The following is a 20651-nucleotide window of genomic DNA, read 5'->3' on the forward strand; positions in this document are numbered from 1 at the left end:
TCTGAGGAAGCAAGGATCTTTTGAGCAGTGGAATTGAAGGAAATTAGTACTAGCTTGAAAAAAACAACTGGACAAATTAATAACACTGAAAGCAGATAAGTGCCCAGGGCTTGATAATCTACATCCCACAGTATTGGAGGAGGTGGCCAGTGAAATAGTGCATGCATTCAGTATCATTATGCAAATGTCTGTTGATTCTGATTCAGGCCTGGCCAATTGGAGAGTGGCCAATATAACCCCATTATTTTTTAAAAAGGGAAGGTTAAAAATGGGACTGGGTAACTTAACATCAGTGGTAGGAAAAATGCTGCTGTCAATTATAAAAGGTTATGACATGAAGACACAAAGTCGGCATGGATTTACAAAAGGGATATGGATTTGGCAAACAAGATGGAATTTTTTGAAGATGTATTGTACAGAATAGATGAAACAAACCAGTGGGCATGGTGTATTTGAATTTGCAGGAAACCTTTGGTAAAGCCCCACTTAGAGGTTATTGTCCAAAATCAAACCGTAGGGGCTCAGTCGTAATATACTGGCATGGATTGTGAAGTGGTTAGTAGACAGAAACAGAGGGTAGGAATAAATGGGTTATTTTCAGAGTAGAAGATGACAACAGGTGGGGTACCACAAGGTTCAGTACTTGGGCCATAGAAATTCACCCTGTAGATTAACGACTTAGATGCAGAAATCAATGTAATATCTCCAAGTTTGCTGAGAGTGATCAGGTAAATGTAAAGAGGCTTCAGGACAATTTAGATAAGTTGAACAAGTGGGCAATACATGGTAAATGCATTACAACTTAAACAAATGTGATGTTGTTCACTTTGATAGGAAAAACATAATGACAGAGCATTTTTAAAATGGCAATAGTTTGGGGAAGGTTGATCTGCAAAGGGACCTGGGTGGCTTTGCACACCAGTCATTGAAAGCAAGCGAGTACAGCATGCCATTAGGAATGCAAATGATATGTTGGCATTCATTGTAGTTAGTTTGAGTACGGAAGCAAGAAAATCTTACTACAGCTGTGTCAGACTTCAGTGAGACCATATCTGGAGTATTGTGTGCAGTTTGCATCTCCTTACCTACGAGAGAATAGAGCAAGTATAGCAAAGGTTCACCAGCCTGATTGGTGGGATGGCAGGTTTATGAGGAGTAGTGTGAAGAGATATTGAACTTGGGTTTTACAGATAATTTATGGTCCAAGGTGCAGAGATCCTGTGTTAGGTGATGTCAAAAGCAGTATGATGCATTAGAACAGTAGAAGAGTCTTACTACAGCAGAATAATATTTTTGCCATGAGGACATGAAAGAAGCAAGCTTGATGTCGTGAATGCCACCCACAATATTCAGGACCTGTCTTCCCTCCCTTACATTGCCTGAAGTGGAATTGACTGTAAACATGTGGGGGATCGCCAAAGTAATTGAATTTTGAACAATATTGTCAACTAATAGTTGATTACCAGTTCTCCTCTCCTCCCAGCTCCCCCTTCACCTCCAATCCACTGCACACATCAATATTTAGCCTTGAAATGTTGATTCTCCCAACATCTGCTCCTTATTGTAATATCTGCTACTCATTTTTTTCCCTGCCTCTCTGTTGCTTTCAGTGAATGCTGCTTCAGGAAATCTATTTACATTTTAAAACACAAAGACACATATCTGAGATCCTATCAAGGACCAGGACCTTGGTTTTCATTGCGACAGTTTGCCTCCTTCTGGATGCAATAATCAGTTCCATATTTCAGAAAATCACCTATTGTCACCTTTGTTTCCTTTCTCACTTGTTTGGCTTTGATTTTTCTTTTGCCTTGTTTTTGCTTTTATTTTGCTTTCGGATGGCAGATGTCCGTGATTCTTTCATTCGCACCTATCTCTTTTGGGCTCATTTTTTTCCTTTCCTTGTCCCATTACCATTCACGCCATAAAAACCTTTTGTCATTTGCCAGGTAACAAGAGAGAATCTCACCATTTTCCATGCAATTATGTTACAATCAACTTCCCCGCCATCACAAATCCTGGGGGATTGACCAGAAACTGATTACATAAATACTATGGCTTCAAGTGCAGGTCAGAGGCAGAGAATTCTGTGGTGAACAACTCACCCTCTGACTCCCTGAAACCTGTCCATCATCTACAAGGGACAAATTAGAAGTCTGTTGGTATACTTTCGACTTGCCTGACCTGGATGGTTGTAGCTTCAAAAGCAAACTAGAAGCTTGATGCGATCTGAGACAAACAGTCCACTTGATTAGGTCTTTCATCCACAACTTTCAAAGTTCAGTCTCTCCTCGGCCACCAATTGTGTTCATAATTTCGAAAATGCATCGCAGCAGCTTGCCAAATGCTCTTTGACAGCACCTAAAACCCTGACCTCCACCGGTAACAGATGCGTGGAAAGACCACCTGCAAGTTCCCCTCCAAGTCATACCACCATTCTCAGTTGGAACTGCATTGCCAATCCTTCAATGTTTCTGAATCAAAATCTTCAAAACCCTCCTTAATAGCATTGTCTGTGCCCCTACACCATATGGACTGCAGCAGTTCAAGAAGGTAGCTCACTATCACCTCCTTAAGTGCAGTTAGAGATATGCAACAAATGCTGGCCTAGCCAGCTATACTCGTACCTCATGGATGATTTTTTTTTGAGTATTTTTAAAATGAAACTTCCCCAAAAAAAAGGTGGAATTGTATTGTCATTGTGCTTGTTCATTGTGCAAGTCTTTTCCTGAATACAGCTAATGATATTTAACTATACTTCTATTGCACTGGCTTTATTTTAAAGTGAAGTTAAAGCTAACTTCATCCCCAGTTGGATGAGACATGCTTTAATGAGTGCAGCAGACGCAAATGAGGTTTTCCTTCGTTCTTTCACATGGGTGTTTGTATTTATAGAAAGGATCATGCAGGGCTTTCCATAATACCTCTAAGCTCAGGAGTAGCTGTATAAATGTCTTCAATTAATTACGCCACAGTTCACTTTTGACTGACTTGCCTGCAGAAGCCTAAACGTTCCATTTGCTCTGAGCTGGTAGATTTAGGAAATGGAGTGGAACAAGATTGAACTGGCATCTCATTTTAGAGGTGAGTTGTCTTGTACATATATAACCTTAATAACTTCTGTGCACAGAGCCTGTTTGTTACAGAGATATTCTTCAACCATCATATCTGCACCCGAAAGTGTCAATCTAACTCATCATTCATTTACATTCACAACCTGGAAATAGATTTACAATCATTGCTTAAAACATTGGGTAACCCACAACACAAGTAACATTTGCCAAATGAAATTAGTGCAGGGTAGAGAGCTTTAGATCATTGCATATTGGGGAAAGGTAGCAAGTTTATAAATCTAGATTGAAGACTGACTGGTTGAGGTGAAGACAAGTTCAAGGCTTGGGATTCATTATAACAGTGTTTATTCAGATCAGTATTAGCTACCATAATAGGTCATTGAAGATCTATCAGGCTTTGCCACATTATTGAATAATCTACATTATTGAATGACTATTCCATTACTCTACTGCATTTTACAAGTTGGTCAACTCCACTTCCATCTCTGCACTGGGTTATCTTATTTTCACGGCAAGATTTCAGGCTCCTGCATCACTCACCATATGTTTCTCACTTTTTTCAATGAACTCTGCCCAAGCTGTGCTATTTATGCCCAATGAAGAGCCACTGTTAATGGTAAGGAGGCTCAAGGATCCTAAAGACAACAGGTTATCCCTTAACAGAGGTAGGGCCAGTGTTTCTGCTGGACAGTTTGATGACGCTGTTGCAGAATGTTCAATTTAATTTGGTGAAGGGACAGAAAGCAGGAGGTCGTCACAGACTGTGTAAATAAAGTGCACAAAACATTTGGGGAGACAGATAGAAAAATGTTACAAAATTCAGTGAAGTCAGAGGGAACACAATAAGATTGAAACTAGTTTTACAACATATATGTGTAACGCATGAAATACGGTAAATGACGTTGCTGAATTGCAGACAGGGTGTGGGATAGGCTGAATTGTTCTTGCCAACAAGAGGTGATGATCTGAATTGCCTCCTTTTGTTCTATAACTATTCTATGATTCTTTGAATTGGTTATCCCCATGTTTAAGTTATTTTAACTTATAAATTATATAAACAGTAGACTGTGAGTAATACAGTCTACTCCTAGGAATCCATATTGCTTTTTGCATAAACATTTTCAAATTTTCCAATGGATTAATTAAGTGGTGTACATAACATAACAAGTGGAAATTTAGTTTTGAAGGAAAATTGTATATCAATGTATAATTTAAATGAAATTACTTTGACTTAAGAACAGTGGGTTGAATATTTTGAAATGCTGTCCACCGTTTTCATAATGGATGCCAGAATTAGCTCAGACTGAGCTTCACGTTCACATCCTCCTACGTATTAATCAGAATAGGGATTGAATGATAGTTAACAAGCCATTTATCCCTTCTCCTCTCATTTGTTTTCACCCACTTCTCAATGGAAACAGGAGCAGGCTAACAGATGAAAAGACTGCTTCCAAACAATCACGCATGTTACTCCTCTATTTTGTTGACATAACCAACGAGAAAGACGTATTTTATGAACCTCCAAGTTATTTGATGGTATATATTATAGTTTGTACCAAGAGGCAGTCACTGATCACTTCTATGAAATGTCTTGTACTTCAATTCCTTACTTGCTCTGTTTTGTCCATGAATTGAAGTGGTGAAATCCCCCAAGATCATCACATCCCCTTTCTCTTCAGGTTCTTCTGCTTGCTTTGTGCCAGTAATCAGTAGCAGATGTCAGTTGTTGCTTAGTGGGATTTATTATTGCCAATTTATGCCCCAATCACTTCCATTGCTTTTCATACTGTTATATCCATTACTTCAATAAAAGAAAAGAACCCATATTAATATCCTGCCTTTCACAGTCTCAAGACATTCCAAAGTGCTTCACAGGCGATGAAGTATTTACTGAGGTGCAGTAGACTGTTGTAATATGGTAAATGTAGCAGGTAATTTGGACACAGCAAGCTCCCGCAAACAACATAGCAATGTCCAGATAATCTGTTTTTACTGATGTCGAACAAGATGTAAATGTTTGCCAGCAGATGACAAGAGCACACCTTTTGTTTAAAATAGTGACAAAGTTTGCAGTCACTTGAGAGGGCAGCCTTATTTATTGTTTCAGCTAAAAGATACTTCCTCAGACACAGTGGACTCCCTCAGTAATGTACCATGTGTTTTTAAAAACGGTGTGGACAAATAGATTTTGTTTTTCAGTATTGTGTTGGTGTTTTCATTGGAAAAGGTGTCTTAAATTAATTTGTACAAGTGAAGAAAAGACCAATTTCCAATAAATATGTTTGCAAGAAATTTTCAAGAGACAGATTTCTAAGAAATCATGCAAAATTGGCTAAGTGACTCAACAGGCTGTCTGATGAGATCATTGCTGTTTGTTGTTGATTTGAGTTTTTACAACCTACAGGCAAGAGAGATTGCCAGGGACCACAAGCAGCTTGGCCTTGGCAGGCTTCAGGCCATCAGAACTGGAAAGAGATCTTAAGCTGATTTAACAGCCTTTATCTTTTCTTAAGGCTTGGTGAGGAAAAGTCAGTGACAGAATCAGTTTGAGACTCTCAGGAAGTGAGAAAGAGAATCACATCTGTGAGTGTGAAGGCAGTCACTAAAAGGAAATAGTTACAACCTTTTCAGTTGAGTAAATAATTTTGAAATGAAATTAGGAGAATTACTTCACTGGGCTTGAGTGACTATGTAGAAGATAGGGCAAATGGGTTTTTTTTTCCTTTTGCTTCATCATAAGATTTTTCATAATTGTGTGTGTTTTTATCTCACACACTTTTTAAAGGTATTGTGTGATAAACCTATGTTCTTTTTGTTAAAAGTAAACTGGCAGTCTTGTGTGAATATGTTTAGTCTTCCATCAAGCCTATCTATTCACTCTGGAATCTGACTTATCTATCATCACCATCAGCTGGGATCACCATCACAGCAGCTAGAATATTGGTCAATGTTTTATACTCATATCTGTAATGGGACATTCTGATAACTTCCTCATTCAGAAACAAGACTGCTATCAAAAGCTAAAAGGTTGAGAATGTAACATTAGGAAGTTTCTTCATTAAATTCTTGTTCTTGCTATTTTTACACAGCCATTTTACCATTGTGTGTATAATCAAGGCCACTACATTAATGCAGTGCTGTGAGAGTCCTGTACTGTCAGAGTTGCAGTTCTTTAGTGCAGACATTAAACCATTGGATGTATTTATAAAGAAAAGTAGAGGAGTTCTCCCAATACCCTAGCCAACATTTCCCAACTTGAGAATAATGAGTGTGTGCACCAGCTTCAGAAAATGAGCTGTTGAATCAAGGCTATATGTATTAGTTGAGGTGAATGTAAAAGATTGCATGGCAATGCAATATTTCCTTCATCTGGTATCATCAACAATAGTTTGTATGTCAACCAATATTACCAGTTCTTAAGGCTACTTATAAATAGGACAATATTGTTTTGAAAGAAAATATGTACAATGCTATAACATGTAATAGTAACCTAAATTTTCAGGAAAATATTAGAACACAAAGAAGGATGACTTTTTTTTTGCAAAAATGGGTGATATTGGAGTGTGGAGAAAAAGCTAGCAAGAAATACAAACAGAGGCAGTAAAAACTGTGATTAAAATGAAATGAATATATAAGTGAATGTTGATCCTTTAGAGGATGATAAAACAAAGGGCTAGCAAGACCTGGAGCAAATAATTTTCTTTGTCCACCTTCACAGTAAAAGATGCAGAGTACATTTCAAGAACAGTAAAACAAAAACTGAATGTCGCAGGGGAAAGGGAGTAAGGAACAAAATAATCATATCCACCAGGATAAGGTACTGGGCAAACTATGGAGATTAAATAGACTGATAAATGTTCTCGACTTGATGGCTTACACAACAAGGTCTTAAAATAAGTGGTTGCAAAAAAAGTGGATGTGCTGATTTTAGGCTTCCAAAATTCTCTAGATTATGAAAATGCCCTGGCAGATTGGAAAATTGCAGATGTAACTCCACTATTGAAGAAAAGAGGGAGACTGAAAGCAGGAACTTACAGTCTACACCAATTAGTTTAACATCTGTCACTGGGAAAATTAATATCCACTACTAAGAAGGTACAAGCAGAATGATTAGAAAGCTGGAATACAATCAGACAGCGTCAACATTATTTTGTGAAAATGAAATTGTTTTTGATAAGTTTATTAGAATCTTTTGATGTAACAAGCAGGATGTAAATAAAGGAGTAAGAGTAGATGTAGTGTATTTGAATTTTGAAAAGACATTCCGTAAGGCATTTAAAATATTAAGAATATGATTATAAGAGCACAGAATTCAATGCAGATCGCAGCACTGTAATCCTCTGAAGTTTAGCCAATGAGAGCCTGTCAAAGTAAGCCTTCTCAGCTGCCTTTGACTGTGCTTCGGGGAGATGTTGCTGCTCACCCTTCTACCACTTCCTACTGGCAGAGTAGGAGATAACTAACCTTCAGCATAGGTTTTGTCAGTTTCCCAAAGGACGGATGGGCTACTAACTGAGCCTGAACTAATGTCTCTGAAAGCCCTAAATTCCTTAGCGAAGTACTCCACAAACTTTTTATCCCGTTTACCAGTGCCTCAGGTCCACTATAGCGTCCTTAACCAACAGGAAGCGTGATCGGAGATGGTAGTATTAACAATCGTACAATATGCCACCAAGTCCAGGGTTGTCACGGGGGTCAGAAAAAAATCAATCCTGGTGTGACATCTGTGTGGATTGGAAAAAAAAACATGAAATCCCTGCCTGTACAGTGGAGACACCTCTAGACATCCACCAACCCTAACTCCACACGTAGATCCACTAATTCTTTAGTTTGTACAGAGGGTATCATCTCCCCTATAATGATATGCCAGAACTCGAGACTGATCAATTTAGAGAATACATCTATCAGAAATGTGAGGGGATGGGCTGGAGGGCAATAAACATTAAAAACTCCATACTCTTCCCCATTTATCAGAGCTCTGAGGATTACGAACCTCCCGTGTGTGGCTTTAACACACTCTACTAACTTAAATGGGAGATTCCTCCTAGCCAATATAGCCACTCCCCTACTTCTGGTATTAAAAGCTGAAAAGTAAACCCAATCAAAGCCATTCTGCTGTAGTTTCAAATTCTCCGTCATTCAAGTGTGTCTCCTGTGATAAAGCAATATCCTTTTCCTTTCTAAGATTCGAGAGTGCCTTTTACCTCTAAATTGATGAGTGACTTCCTTTGATCTTCCAAGTACACCGTTTAATCAAGTCATGTTGCATAACCTTCTGCAGTAACATCTAGATTCCAGAGAGGAGGAATTCGAATTGCAAATCGCCGAGCCTTAGTGTTGCAAGATCCATCGGAAATAAAAATTATATAAACTAAAACCATTACGTTTAACAAACTTACAAAACTATCAATGATTATATACAACAAAGACCAAAAAAACAAACCAACATAAAGAGTGCTAATGGCGCTGATTAGGGGAACTCACCCCTACCCAAAGGGAGCATCTACACATGTCAAAACCCAACTTCCCATCCCGTTGCCAGTACAGCAGCCAGGGCATTTAAATACCTGAACCGGGCATAAACTGCCCGTAAGTAGGCATCTAGCCATCCCAGCCATTTTTCCTCCTTGCTAGAGTTGTATGAACACAAGCAGCAAAGAAAGAAAATACATCATGGAATAACAATGTGAACAAAGAAATTTTGAAATAAAGATGTAAGTACCCCACTTATCCTTTGGTACAACTGAACATGCCTATCCCAGCCGCCCTGGAGCATAGTTTAGACCAGATTGTTACCAAAAAAAAATCTGTTCAGATAAAGTTTATTTATCCACAAAGTTTCTTGTCTTCTCCGACGTGTCAAAGAGATGTACAGATCTACCTAAGATGACCAAAGCACTGCCGGATACCTCAGAGAGTACTGGATCCCGAGTGCCCTCAGTCTTCTCTTGACGTTTTCTGATCACTGCTGCTGAGAAGTCCTGGAAGAACATGATCTTAAAGTCCTCATAAACTAAGGCCTTTGGATCCTTCCCCTGGATTCTTGAAGCTTCCACGATTCTCTACTTATCTCTATAGTGATGAAACCGAACCAAGATAGGACGACAACGTTGGTCCACACCTGACTTCCGCGCCGTGACCTGGTGAGCCCTCAATCTTCAAGCTTCTCATTCTAGCCTCCAAATTATGGATATTTGACAACCAGTCCTCAATAAATTCTACCAGCCGCTCACTTTCCTTATCCTCCGGGAAATTGACGATCTGAATATATTTTCTCCTGCCACTATTCTCGAGGTCATCAACCTGGTCAAGCAAATTAAGGACCTGCGTCTCCAAGGCTTGGATCCTATCCTTGGAGGGACCGGTGTCAGCTTCCACCACTGTGACTCTGTGTTGTTTCTCGAGGTTTCCCAGCTGCTGTTCATGCTTCTGAAGCATGATAGAGATCAGAGCCAACTTCTCCTCTGTTTCCCCAACATCTCCTTCACCAGGACCTGGTAGGAAATAGAGTTTGAGGAACCTGCAGGCTGGGCTGCAGGCCTGGCCTCAGGCATACCTCCTCCCTTCTCTAGCATCATTGGATGGCGAAAACCAAAGTAACTTGCTGTTTGACAGTTTCCTGGGACTCCACAACCTTTCCAGAGTCCCAGGATATCACGGTGGTCTGGGTTGGGCAAGTTAGGACTTTGTCCCACTTGCGATGCAGTGCGGAGCTCTTCAACGTGATCTTCCTAGATCGTCACCATCTTGGATCCACAAATAATCGTTTCTTTACAAAGTAAGAATAGACTTGCATTAGAAATGATTCAGAGAAGCTTCCCTGTACCGATTCCTGACATAAATGGTTGTCTTATGAAGGAAACGTTGAGTTGCTTGGGTGTATGTTCAGTTGAATCTAGAAGAATAAGAATGATATTATTGAAATATATCCAGATTCAGATGGAGCTTAACAGGGTAGATGCTGAGAGGATGGGTACACTTGTGGAAGGGTCAGAGTGTCATCTGCAAGGTGGACAGCCAGTAATATGCCCATGTTGCCTCCCTTGTTAAAGGCCTGTCAATCCGCCAGATGGTCATGCAGTTAAGGGGACGCCACTCTGGGTAACCAGGCCGTCAGGCGCAGACGTCCTGCCTATTGAGTTATGCCAGCCATTCAGAGCTGTCTTTCTCCTGGATCTGCCAGAATGGCAAACAACAGAGGCTAGTTTTGCGGAGTGACCCAGGGCAGAGGTAAGTTGTGTCAGGAAGGGATTTGTGAGGTTGGGGTTGAGGGTTTGAAAGGAGGTTAGAAGTAAGCATAGGGCTTTGGCCCCAGAGAAGCTGTCCTTTCTGATGCCAGGTTCCTCACACAGGGCAGTGTGCCTTTGCAGAAGGTTACCCCTCCCATTTCTGCCAAATCTCTTGGTGGATGACAACCAGGAGAGTTTTCATTGTCATGCTTTCTGCTTGGTGACAGGCCCATCTACAACAGCAGTAACAAAATAAGCCCCTTCAGTGATAACTAACTGTGCACTTGGGCGGCTGACTGGAAGATTGGGCAGCAATATCAACCACGATCCCTTGATCTAATCTGATAGGAGGCAGGAAGGTGCCACTAAGCTCACCTGCCACTCTCCTACCTGATTCAGTGCCCATCCTGTCATCGAACTCACCACCAAAGAGGGCAGAAGGAGTTTGACGGGTAATCATGAACATTATTTCATAACTAGGGGGTCTTCTGTTTACAATAGAGAGTAGTATGTCCTGAGAATTCTTTCTTCCAAAGTGTCTGGATCATTGAATAGATTCATGGCTGAGTTAGACAATTCTTTGACCCACAAGGAATCAAAGGTTATGAGAAACAGAAAAGTCGAGTTGAAGCCATAATCTGATCAGCTGTGATTTTGTTGAATTGTGGAGCAATTTTGAGGGACCAAGTGAGCTACTCCACCTCCTATCTTGATGACCTGGTTATTTCACTTGATGTGGAGATGCTGATGGGGTGGACAAAGTTTGAAGTCACATGACACCAGGTTGCAGTCCAACAGGTTTATTTGAAATGACGAGCTTTTGCAGTGCACCTGACAAAGGAACTGCGTTGTGAAAGCTTGTGATTTCAAATAAATCTGCTGGACTATAAACTGGTGATATGTGACTGCTGATTTCATTTAGTGTCCTTGCAAACTGTTCAGTTGTAAATGTATAGCACTGACTATGCTATAAAAAGAAATTACCTGGCAGTGAAATACATTAACGGTCAACGATGATGAGAAAGATTATACGTAAATAATGATTTCTTTTCCTAAAATTCAGGTTTTCATCTGTTGCTTTCTAATTTTTAATCTCTTAAGAATTTGAGGGTAAAGATGCATTACTTTCAGGATAATTGGTTAATGGTTTGAACAACATGGTTTATCTATCGATTGGTTCTCTGGGCCTGAATCTCTAAGGAGAGCAGTACTGAGGGAGTGTTGCACCAGCAAACTCTGTGATTTTGGACAATACAATAAAACAAAGCCCCATTATATATTCCATGGGGATGTAAAAAAGATCCCTGGAGAACTGTTTTGAAGGGAAAGAGGCAAGTTATTAATGGTGTCCTGACCAACATTCTTGAGTTAACATCACTAAAAAACAAATTTTGGTCATTTTCACTTTATTGTTCATGGATGCTAGCTATACTTATTTCAACTGTTATATTTCCTTTCTGAGACTAAAGATCACTTCAAAAATACTTCATTGACTGTGGAAAGTCTTTCTTGTCATGACAACATTATAGGAATATAAGACAGAAGTAGACCATTCAGCCCCTCTAGATCAGACTGCTTTCTCCAGGGCATCATCTCTGCAGGAGTTCCTCAGGGTAGTGTCCTAGCCCAACCATCTTCAACTACTTCATCGATGACCTGCCCTTCTTCAATAAGGTCAGAACTGAAGATGTTAACTAATGATTATACAACAATTGACATCATTTGGGATTCCTCAAATAATGAAACACTCCATATTCACACAGGAGTGATAAATGGCATGTAAATTTCCTGTCACACAAGTACCAAGCAATGAACAGCTCCAATAAGAAACAATCCAACTATCAGTTCATGACATTCAGTGGTGTTACTATTCATTGGATCTTCACTATCAACACCCTGGGGGTTACTGTGGGCCAAATGCGAAACTGGACTAGCCATATAAATACAGTGACTACAAGAGCAAGTCAGAGACTAGGAATCCTTTGGTGAGTAACTCACCTCCTGATTCCCAAAGCCAGTCCACCATCTACAGGGCAAAAGTCAGAAGGTGACTTGCCTGGACAGAGTTAAAAATCTCACAACACCAGGTAATAGTCCAACAGATTTATTCAGAAGCACTAGCTTTCGAAGTGTTGCTTCTTCATCAGGTTGTTGTGGAGCAGAATCATAAGAAACAGAAATTATAGCAACAGGGTTGCAGTGTCTTAGAATGTAATAGTAAACAAATTTAGCTGAAGTCTTTCACCTTTTAAAATGATCATGTTAATTTTGGTTCCTTCATATGTAAATCCCAGAATTTTTTTAAAATTACATTCTCAAAATAGTTTTAACAGTAGATGCTATCTCAGCTCAGACAATGCATGGAAGGTGTGAGGTTAAAGTCTATCTGTGTCCAAATGTTAGGTCAGACTGATTCTATTTCTGAAATGGGGTTTACAAGAATCTTATATGGATTTCTGCAGTTTTTGAGCAAAATAAAATGTAATTCTGCAAGTACAAATTCACCCCACAAGTTTATATGTGTGGGAAGAACGAGTGAGTGTGTACATGTGGGTATGTGTGTGGGGGTGTAAGTGTCTGTGAGAGTGTGGGTATAATGTGTATATGTGAGAGTGTAATGGGAAATAAGTCTGAGAGGATGCATGTGAGAGTGTGGGGGGAATATGTGTGAGTGTATGAGAGAGAGCCTGTGTTCAAGAGAGTGTGTGTGTGTGTGTGTGTGAGAGAGAGAGAGAGAGAGAGAGAGAGTGTGAGTGAGAGAGAATGAGTGTATTGTGCAGTGGGGTCACCTGTAGTATGACATGAACCCAAGGTCCTGGTTGAGGCCATCCCCATGGGTACTGAACTTGACTATCAGCCTCTGCTCAGCCACTTTGTATTGTTGCCTGTTCCGAAGTCCACCTAGGAGGATGGTCACCTGAAAGTCCAAAGCTGAATGTCCCGGACCACTGAAGTGTTCCCTGACTGGGAGGGAACACGTCTGGCTGGTGATTGTTGTGGGGTGTGCATTCATTGGTTGTCGTAGCCTCTACTCAGTCTTGCCAATGTACCATGCCTCAGGACATCCTTGCTTGTAGCGCATGAGATAGATAATGTTGGCTGAGTCACTTGAGTACCTGCCGCATATATGGTAAAGAAGAAGCACTTCGAAAGCTAGTTCTTCAAAATAATCCTGTTGGACTATAACCTGGCGTTGTGTGATTTTTAACTTTGTCCACTCCAGTCCAACACCACCACCTCCAAATCATTGCCTGGATACGTGCAGCTCCAACAATACTCTGGAAGCTTGACATCTCCTTAAACAAAGTAGCCGCTTGTTTGGCATCATATCCATGAACATTCAATCCCTTCACCACTGAAGTTCAGTAGCAGCAGTCTGTATCCTCTACAAGACGTAATGCAGAAATTTACCAAGACTCTTTGCGTGGCACCTTCCAGACCCAAAACTACTGCCATCTAGAAGGAGAAGTGCAGCAGATACATGGGAACATCACCAACTTTAAGTTCTCCTTCAAGCCACTCACCATGCTGAGTTGGAAATATATTGCCTTTTACTTAGTGTTGCTAGATCAAAATCCTGAAATTCTGTGGTTAAGAAAAGCAGCCTCACCACCACCTTCTCAAGGGCAACTAAGAATGGACAATAAATAGTAACCCAGCACTGATTCCCACATCCCATGAATGGATTTTTTGTTCAAAAGCCTTCTTCACCACTATTGATTAAAGATGATCATTTCCAACAATGTCATTTCTATTAGAATTAATAGTTTCTAATAACAATATAAATTATAAATTTGTACAGAAAGCTGCAATTATGGAAATGCAGAGTGATTGAGTAAGTGTTTGTAAAGACTAATCACAATTTCATGTTTTGATTCATAATCAAGTGAGTAATGGTGTTAAGGAGATTCAGAGAAACCCTGTGACCGAGATTGGTGCACACTGGCAAGTTAGTGTTTGTCAAATTAATTGCACTTAAAAGTTTCTGATTAAACACCAATAAGTTCTATTTTAAAGACACATGCTCCTTCTGCATCTGATATGTCCAAGTCCTGTTTGAAATGCTTTCTGTGTACAGACCATCTTATTTTGATTTCACCTTTTTGTCTGTCTTCGCACTCTGTCCACGTCATGTTTGAAGATGTCAGTCTGTTGGCCAGTTTTTTCCACCCTGTCATTTTTTGACGGTTCCTATTTTATCTGTCTGTGCTTTCTTCTTTCCTGTATATTACACTTAACTGACATGATCCTTTCCTGTTTTGCATTAAGTCTAATTTTAGACTGGCCAATATCTCCCAATTGGTCTCTTATTTTGGCCTCAGTTGCCTACTTAATTTCCTGGAATTGACATGTTTCAGCTGATGAAAGGAGTTGACAGGGCCAAGAATGAGAAACTATTACCTCCAGTGGAGAAGACAAAACAAGGGAGGCACAACCTTAAAATTAGATCAAGTCCACCTGGAGTGATGACAGGAAGTAAATCTTCATACAGAGGCGAGTGAAGATCTGGAATGCTTTTCCTCAAAAAAGCTATTGAAATGGGGCATTGATTTGTATGTTTAGAACTGAGATTTTGTGGATAACAGTACTAGGAGGTAAGTAAAGGGTTTGATGTATAGATCAACCATGTATAACTGAGAAGGCACAAGAGGCTGCAGGACCCATTCCTGTTCATAAGTGCCTAAATCAAATAATGCTTTTAACATTATTCGACTGGAGACACACAGTTCTCCGAAACAGTCCTTGATGATTCCTAAAGGAAATCCCCAATTCAACGGCGCACAGAAATCAAATTCCAGGCTACACTAGGAAGGTTAAAATCAACCAATGTTATTGTCAGTGTATAACATATCTTTTCTAACTGTTTACAGATCTTCCCTACTATCTCATCTATTGGATGGTTTTTAATGTACATCGATAATTTTATCATTAATGTTTCTATCACTTAATTCTGTCAGTATTGATTCTGTCTTAATGCAACATCTTATGGGACATCTTCACATTTAGCATTGAAATAAAATTTTCCACTAAAATTATGTTTCCTCCCTTCTTCTCCTGATCATGGTATAACCAGCAATATTAAATTCCTGGTTTAATCCAAGCCTATGCCACATCGCTACTGTAGATGCTGCTTCATAACCATCGATACTTCAAACTTTCCAGTTGTGTTTTGAAAGCTTAGCAAGAGGAGGCATGGACATGACACATGTGTAGCAGTGATGGCTTAGCCAGACTATATAACAAAGACAGAATTATATTTGCATTATACCTTTCTCAACCTCAGAACCTCACAGCTTTACAGCCACTACAATACTTTTGAAAATGTGAGCACTGTTGTAGAAAAACACAATAGCCAATTTGCACACAGGAAAGTCCCATAAAATTCATGAAGTAACACCTAATAAACTGCTTTTAATGATGCTGGGGAGGATGAAACATTGGCAACAGGAACAGTGCCCCTCCTCCTCTTCAGATTGGTGCAAGGGCAATATTTCACTTTCACTTCAACCCATTTTGAAGACAGCACCTCTGACAGGGCAACAGCCCCTCAGCACTGTACTGAAGAGTTATTCTACATCACAGGCTCAAATGTCTGAAGCGAGCTCACAATTATATGAGCTCCTGGGATAGTTTAATGTACTGAGAATGATTCTTTTTGTGTGGCAGTGCCATCTGCCTGGGATGAGGATGTAGCAACAATGGTTATTAGTTCCATTGACCCAACCCTGTGTTCTTGTGGTGCTTGGATTAAGAATGTTAAGAATTCAGCTACTTTCGTTTACTGTCTTCCTTCTAAGAAGGGCTGCTATCTAATGGTAAACGTTATCCTCTGCTAAATGTTACTGAGAGACAGGAATGCACTTATATGTCTTAGTCCTTGATGTAAAATGTTTTCTGTGTCAGAGCAAAAGGATAATTGCATTTCAGGCCTGTTTCTTTTTCCCCTGTAAGTGGGAGAAGTCCAGATCTCATTGTCTTTCTTGAAATTCATTTAAAGCATTTCATCTATTGTAGGGAGAGCTATACGTGCAGTTTATCTATTGCTCTGAGATAGGCATTTGAATTTGTACTTTGAGAGAACCTTGTGGAGGAAAGGGACGAAAAGGGTGTGCTGATGGGGTGAGATGGGTTGTGTGCATAGTGACATGGTACAGACTAGGTGGGCTAAATGGTCTATGTCTGTGCAAGTACTTCAATGAAAAATAATGTTCATTAATAAGGTAATGTTTATCAATTGTGCATTTGCTTTGAGCCTGTAAACACATCAACATGAGCTTCATTATTTTATGTTTGTATGGTTTAGTAACAAAAGAATCATGTAAAGGAGCTCAGTGGGAAAACAATTCAGTAATACTCTCAGAGAGATATGAACTAAAATGCTATTCTTTGCTAAAGCTGCTGAGGAAATGCTCAATTGGATTGTGATAGTACTGAAAGTGTCTTTCCTCTGTGCAGGACTACAATGATGAGATCCGTCAGGAACAGTTGAGAGAACTGTCATACCTGAATGGTTCCGAGGATTCTAATCGAGGGAGGGGAACACGTGGAAGGGTGATCCGATCTGCCCTCACACCAGCAGCGAGGTAAATCTGCCAGAGGGAAGGTTACATGGGGACAAGAGCAGGTAGGAAAAGACCATGCTGGAAGGAGGGCCATGACTCAACATCCACCACCATCCCCCCCCCCCCCCCCCTCCCCCCCCCCCCCCCCACCCACACCCAAAGAAAAACATTAGGGCCAGCAGCAGGATTAAATCACACACTGGTGTCAAAGCAAAGATCATGGTGGAATTCTAAAGCCTGCATTGAACTGGTTCCATGTTCTGTAATGTTTGCACACTGAGACTGTGCTGATGTAATGTTTCAATTATTTACTACAGAGCGCTGTTGACAAAGCACTGTCCCAGTGAGGACAATCAGACATTTCTAAATAATTGATAATAAGGGGCAAGTCAGTTCGTCAAACCCCATATTCACAATGGCTGGAAAATCCATGCTAAACACCACCTGATGTCCCTCTCCACCACCTCCTCCCAAACACTCAGCACCTTACCCCATCTTCCAAAACCCTCTCTCAAACCTCTCCCAACTCCCCATCTTCCAATCCCCTGCATACTTACTTTCTCCCAAACCCCTTTCCTCTCTACTTCTCCCAAACCCCTCTCCATTCCTCTCTTCTCATTTCCCTCCCAACTCCCCTCCTCCCAAACCCCTCCCATCTTCCCGACGCCATCCCACTCCCCACCTGATTCTGGACTATATAAGAGACTTTTCTTCTGTTTAATGGAACTCTGACCCTCAGGAGTCGGTCCCTCTCCCAATAGAATGTATAGAGAGAGACAATACCCAGCCCACCTTTAATACATTCCAGAGCTCCCTACTCTCTGGGACCAAAGAAACTAGGCATCATCCCATTTATTCCTATTCTTACATTGTTTTAATTCAGCTTAATTGGTCTTCTCCAATCTGTGAATGGAGACAAGGAGAAACTTCTTTAGCCACAGAGTGGTGGATCTGTGGAATTGATTGCCACAGAGGGTTGTGAATGCAAGGTTATTGAGTATATTTAAAACAGAGATAGATAAGTTCTTGTTTGCTGAGGGGATCAAAGGTTATGGGAGAAATCAGGAAAATGGGGTTGAAAAACCTATCGGCCATAACTGAATGGCAGAACACACTCAAAGGGCTGAATGGCCTAATTTCTGCTCCTATGTCTTATGTCAAGTTGCCATTGGTATGAGCAAAATTAATTCAAATGTTTTTAAGATGGCAGGATAAGAAAGGATACTATTTGTTATGTCAACATTGTATCATTTGTTTGACGTTAATTATCCAACATTTTGCAGCCAATGAAACAACAAATACTTCCTTAAAAGCCTACCACATACAATATGTACACACGTGTGTGTATGTGTATGTGGCTGTACATATGTGTGGTTATTTGTGTATACATAGTGACTGCATGTGCATGTGTAGGTGGCTCTATGTCTGTGTTTACGAATTGGCTGTATGAGTGCAGATGCACATGTGCACGTTTGCATGTACAGATATTTATGCTTGTGTGTGTCTGTCTATATATGTATCAATACGATTGGAACAAGAAGGAAGGAGATAATAGTTTCACTTTTCAACATTAGTTTAGAGAATGATGAAGTCACATGAGGTTTATGGTGCATTGGTATGTTGGATACAAAATTGGCTTGGTCATTGAATACAGAGGGTAGTTGTGGAAGGTTGTTTTTTTCTGACTGGAGGTCTGTCACAGTGCTGGGACTTCAGCTGTTTGTAATGTGTATATATATATTATATATATATAAATGATTTGGATGAAAATGTGGTGGCTGATTAGTAAGTTGGCAGATGGCATGAAAATGGTAGGGAAGATTGTCAAAGAATGCAGCACAATATAGATCAGTTGGAAAGTTGTACGGAGAAATGGCAGATGGAGTTCATTCTGGACAATTGTGAGGTGATACAGTTTGGAAGACAAAATTCAAGAGTAAAGTGTACTGAAAGTGGCAGGACTTTTCAGAGCATGGATATACAAAGGGTACATAGTTCCCTGAAAGTGGCAACACAAGTGCCTAAGGTGGTAAAGAAGATGTGCAGCATGTTTGCATTCGTCAATCCAGGGCATAAAATATCAAAGTTAGGCCACATTTGGAGTTGCCACACTATAGGAACGATGTGGAGGCTTTGCAAAAGAGGTTTACCTAGATGCTGCCTGAATTGGAGAATATTAGCTATGAGGAGAGATAGGACAAATATGGATTGTTTTGGCTGGAGTGTCAGAAGTTGATGGTTGACTTGATAGTAATGAAAGGCATGGATAGGGTGGATAGTCAGTGTCTTTTTTCCAGTGTAGAAATATTAAATACTAGAGGGCATAGGCTTAAGGTGAGAGGGGAAGAAAAGTTTTAAAGGAGATGTACAAGGAAAATATTTACACAGATAGCTTTGGTGCTTGGAACACGCTGCCAACTGAGGTGGTAGAAGCAACTACGATAGCAATATTTGAGACTTTTAGACAGATACATGAACAGGTAGTGAATACAGGAATACTGACCATGTACAGGGAGATGGGATTAGTTTAGAATCACATCATTGTTGGCTTGGGCATTTTGGGCAGAAGGGCCTGTTCCTGTGCTGTACTATACTTCTATGTTCTAATGTATCACGAGTACAATACTTCACACAGTGACAAATTACCCCCTTTGCATTCTCTAGCAGCTGCAACATTAAATAGTTTAAAATTTAAAACATACATTAATACTCACTTTAATGTTTGTTGTGTCATACAATAGTCATTTTACCAGACCAAGTTATCCAGTTAGATCTGGACTGGCAATTGATCAAGTTCACAAGTTCAAATCCCACAAAAACAGTTCAAAATTAGAATTCAGTTTACTAAATTAAAAACCTGAAAACAGCAACTGGCATTAGTAAAAGTGACCACGAACGCTCAGCTTATAATTAAAATCCAGTGGGTTCATGTTTCCCCCTTCAGGGAAGGCAGTCTTGCTTACTCGATCCATCTGACTTCCGTCCTACCCTATCACATAAATGGAGTGAGCTAGCAAGCTTCTCAACCATATCAACTCACTGGCAGTGATTCAAGAAGGGCTACCACCACCTCAGAGCAAATAAATACCAAACCTTGCCAATGATGCCCATACTTCAAGATTTTTTTTTAAAAGCAAACTTTTTAAAGTTTGGTCTATGTTCAAACAAAAACTATCCTGCGTTCTGAAGAAGGATCACTGGGCTTGAAGCATTAACTCTGTTTCCCCTTCACATATGCTGAGTTTCTCTAGCATTTTCTGTTTTTGTTTGTATCAGATCTACAGCATCCAGAATTGTTTTTTTTTGTTTTATTTAACTGTTCTGTGTTTGTTTTAGGGGACGTGCCAGCACTCTCCTTCCTGGACGAGGAGTTCCAGTACCAAGAGGAACACCAGTGGCACGGGGGGCACCCTCTCTAGCCCATGCAGTGAGGGGTACTCCAGCACCACGTAGTAGAGGAGGACCAGGAGCATCTGGCTATCGACCACCACCTCCACCAGAAGAGGATACTTATGATGAATATGTGAGTACTTAGAGATGTCCTCTTGGCATTTCAATACAATAGTAACAGTGTATCAGAAACCCATATGGTTCCATGGTTAACAATATTGACTGGCAATTGGGGAATTTATCCCAAGGAACTGTAGGTTACATTCCTGATATATTCTGAATTATTTGTCTTCTGGAAGGATTGAGGAAGCTGGTGTTGTTGGGTTCAGTGTCCCTGAGCTGGGACATTGGTCTGTGTTCCTGCCTTAAATGATTTCCAAACACCACTGTTGGAA

At 40.3% G+C, this 20651-nt stretch overlaps 1 protein-coding gene across 4 annotated transcripts in view; it reads left to right on the plus strand.

Moving 5' to 3' along the window:
• khdrbs2 (KH domain containing, RNA binding, signal transduction associated 2) overlaps positions 1-20651 on the plus strand; it is a 622325-nt gene that overhangs the window by 348624 nt on the left and 253050 nt on the right. For all 4 annotated transcript variants that reach the window (XR_011954815.1, XR_011954816.1, XM_072558359.1 and 1 more), the window contains exons 5-6: positions 16760-16887; positions 20203-20389. Coding sequence is in view for 2 of the 4 variants with exons in the window: in XM_072558359.1 (XP_072414460.1) it covers positions 16760-16887; positions 20203-20389 (315 nt within the window). In the remaining 2 variants the exon portion in view is untranslated. The remainder of the gene's footprint in view (positions 1-16759; positions 16888-20202; positions 20390-20651) is intronic.

Source organism: Chiloscyllium punctatum, chromosome 3 (assembly GCF_047496795.1).
Source record: "Chiloscyllium punctatum isolate Juve2018m chromosome 3, sChiPun1.3, whole genome shotgun sequence".
Classification (NCBI taxonomy): Eukaryota; Metazoa; Chordata; class Chondrichthyes; order Orectolobiformes; family Hemiscylliidae; genus Chiloscyllium; species Chiloscyllium punctatum.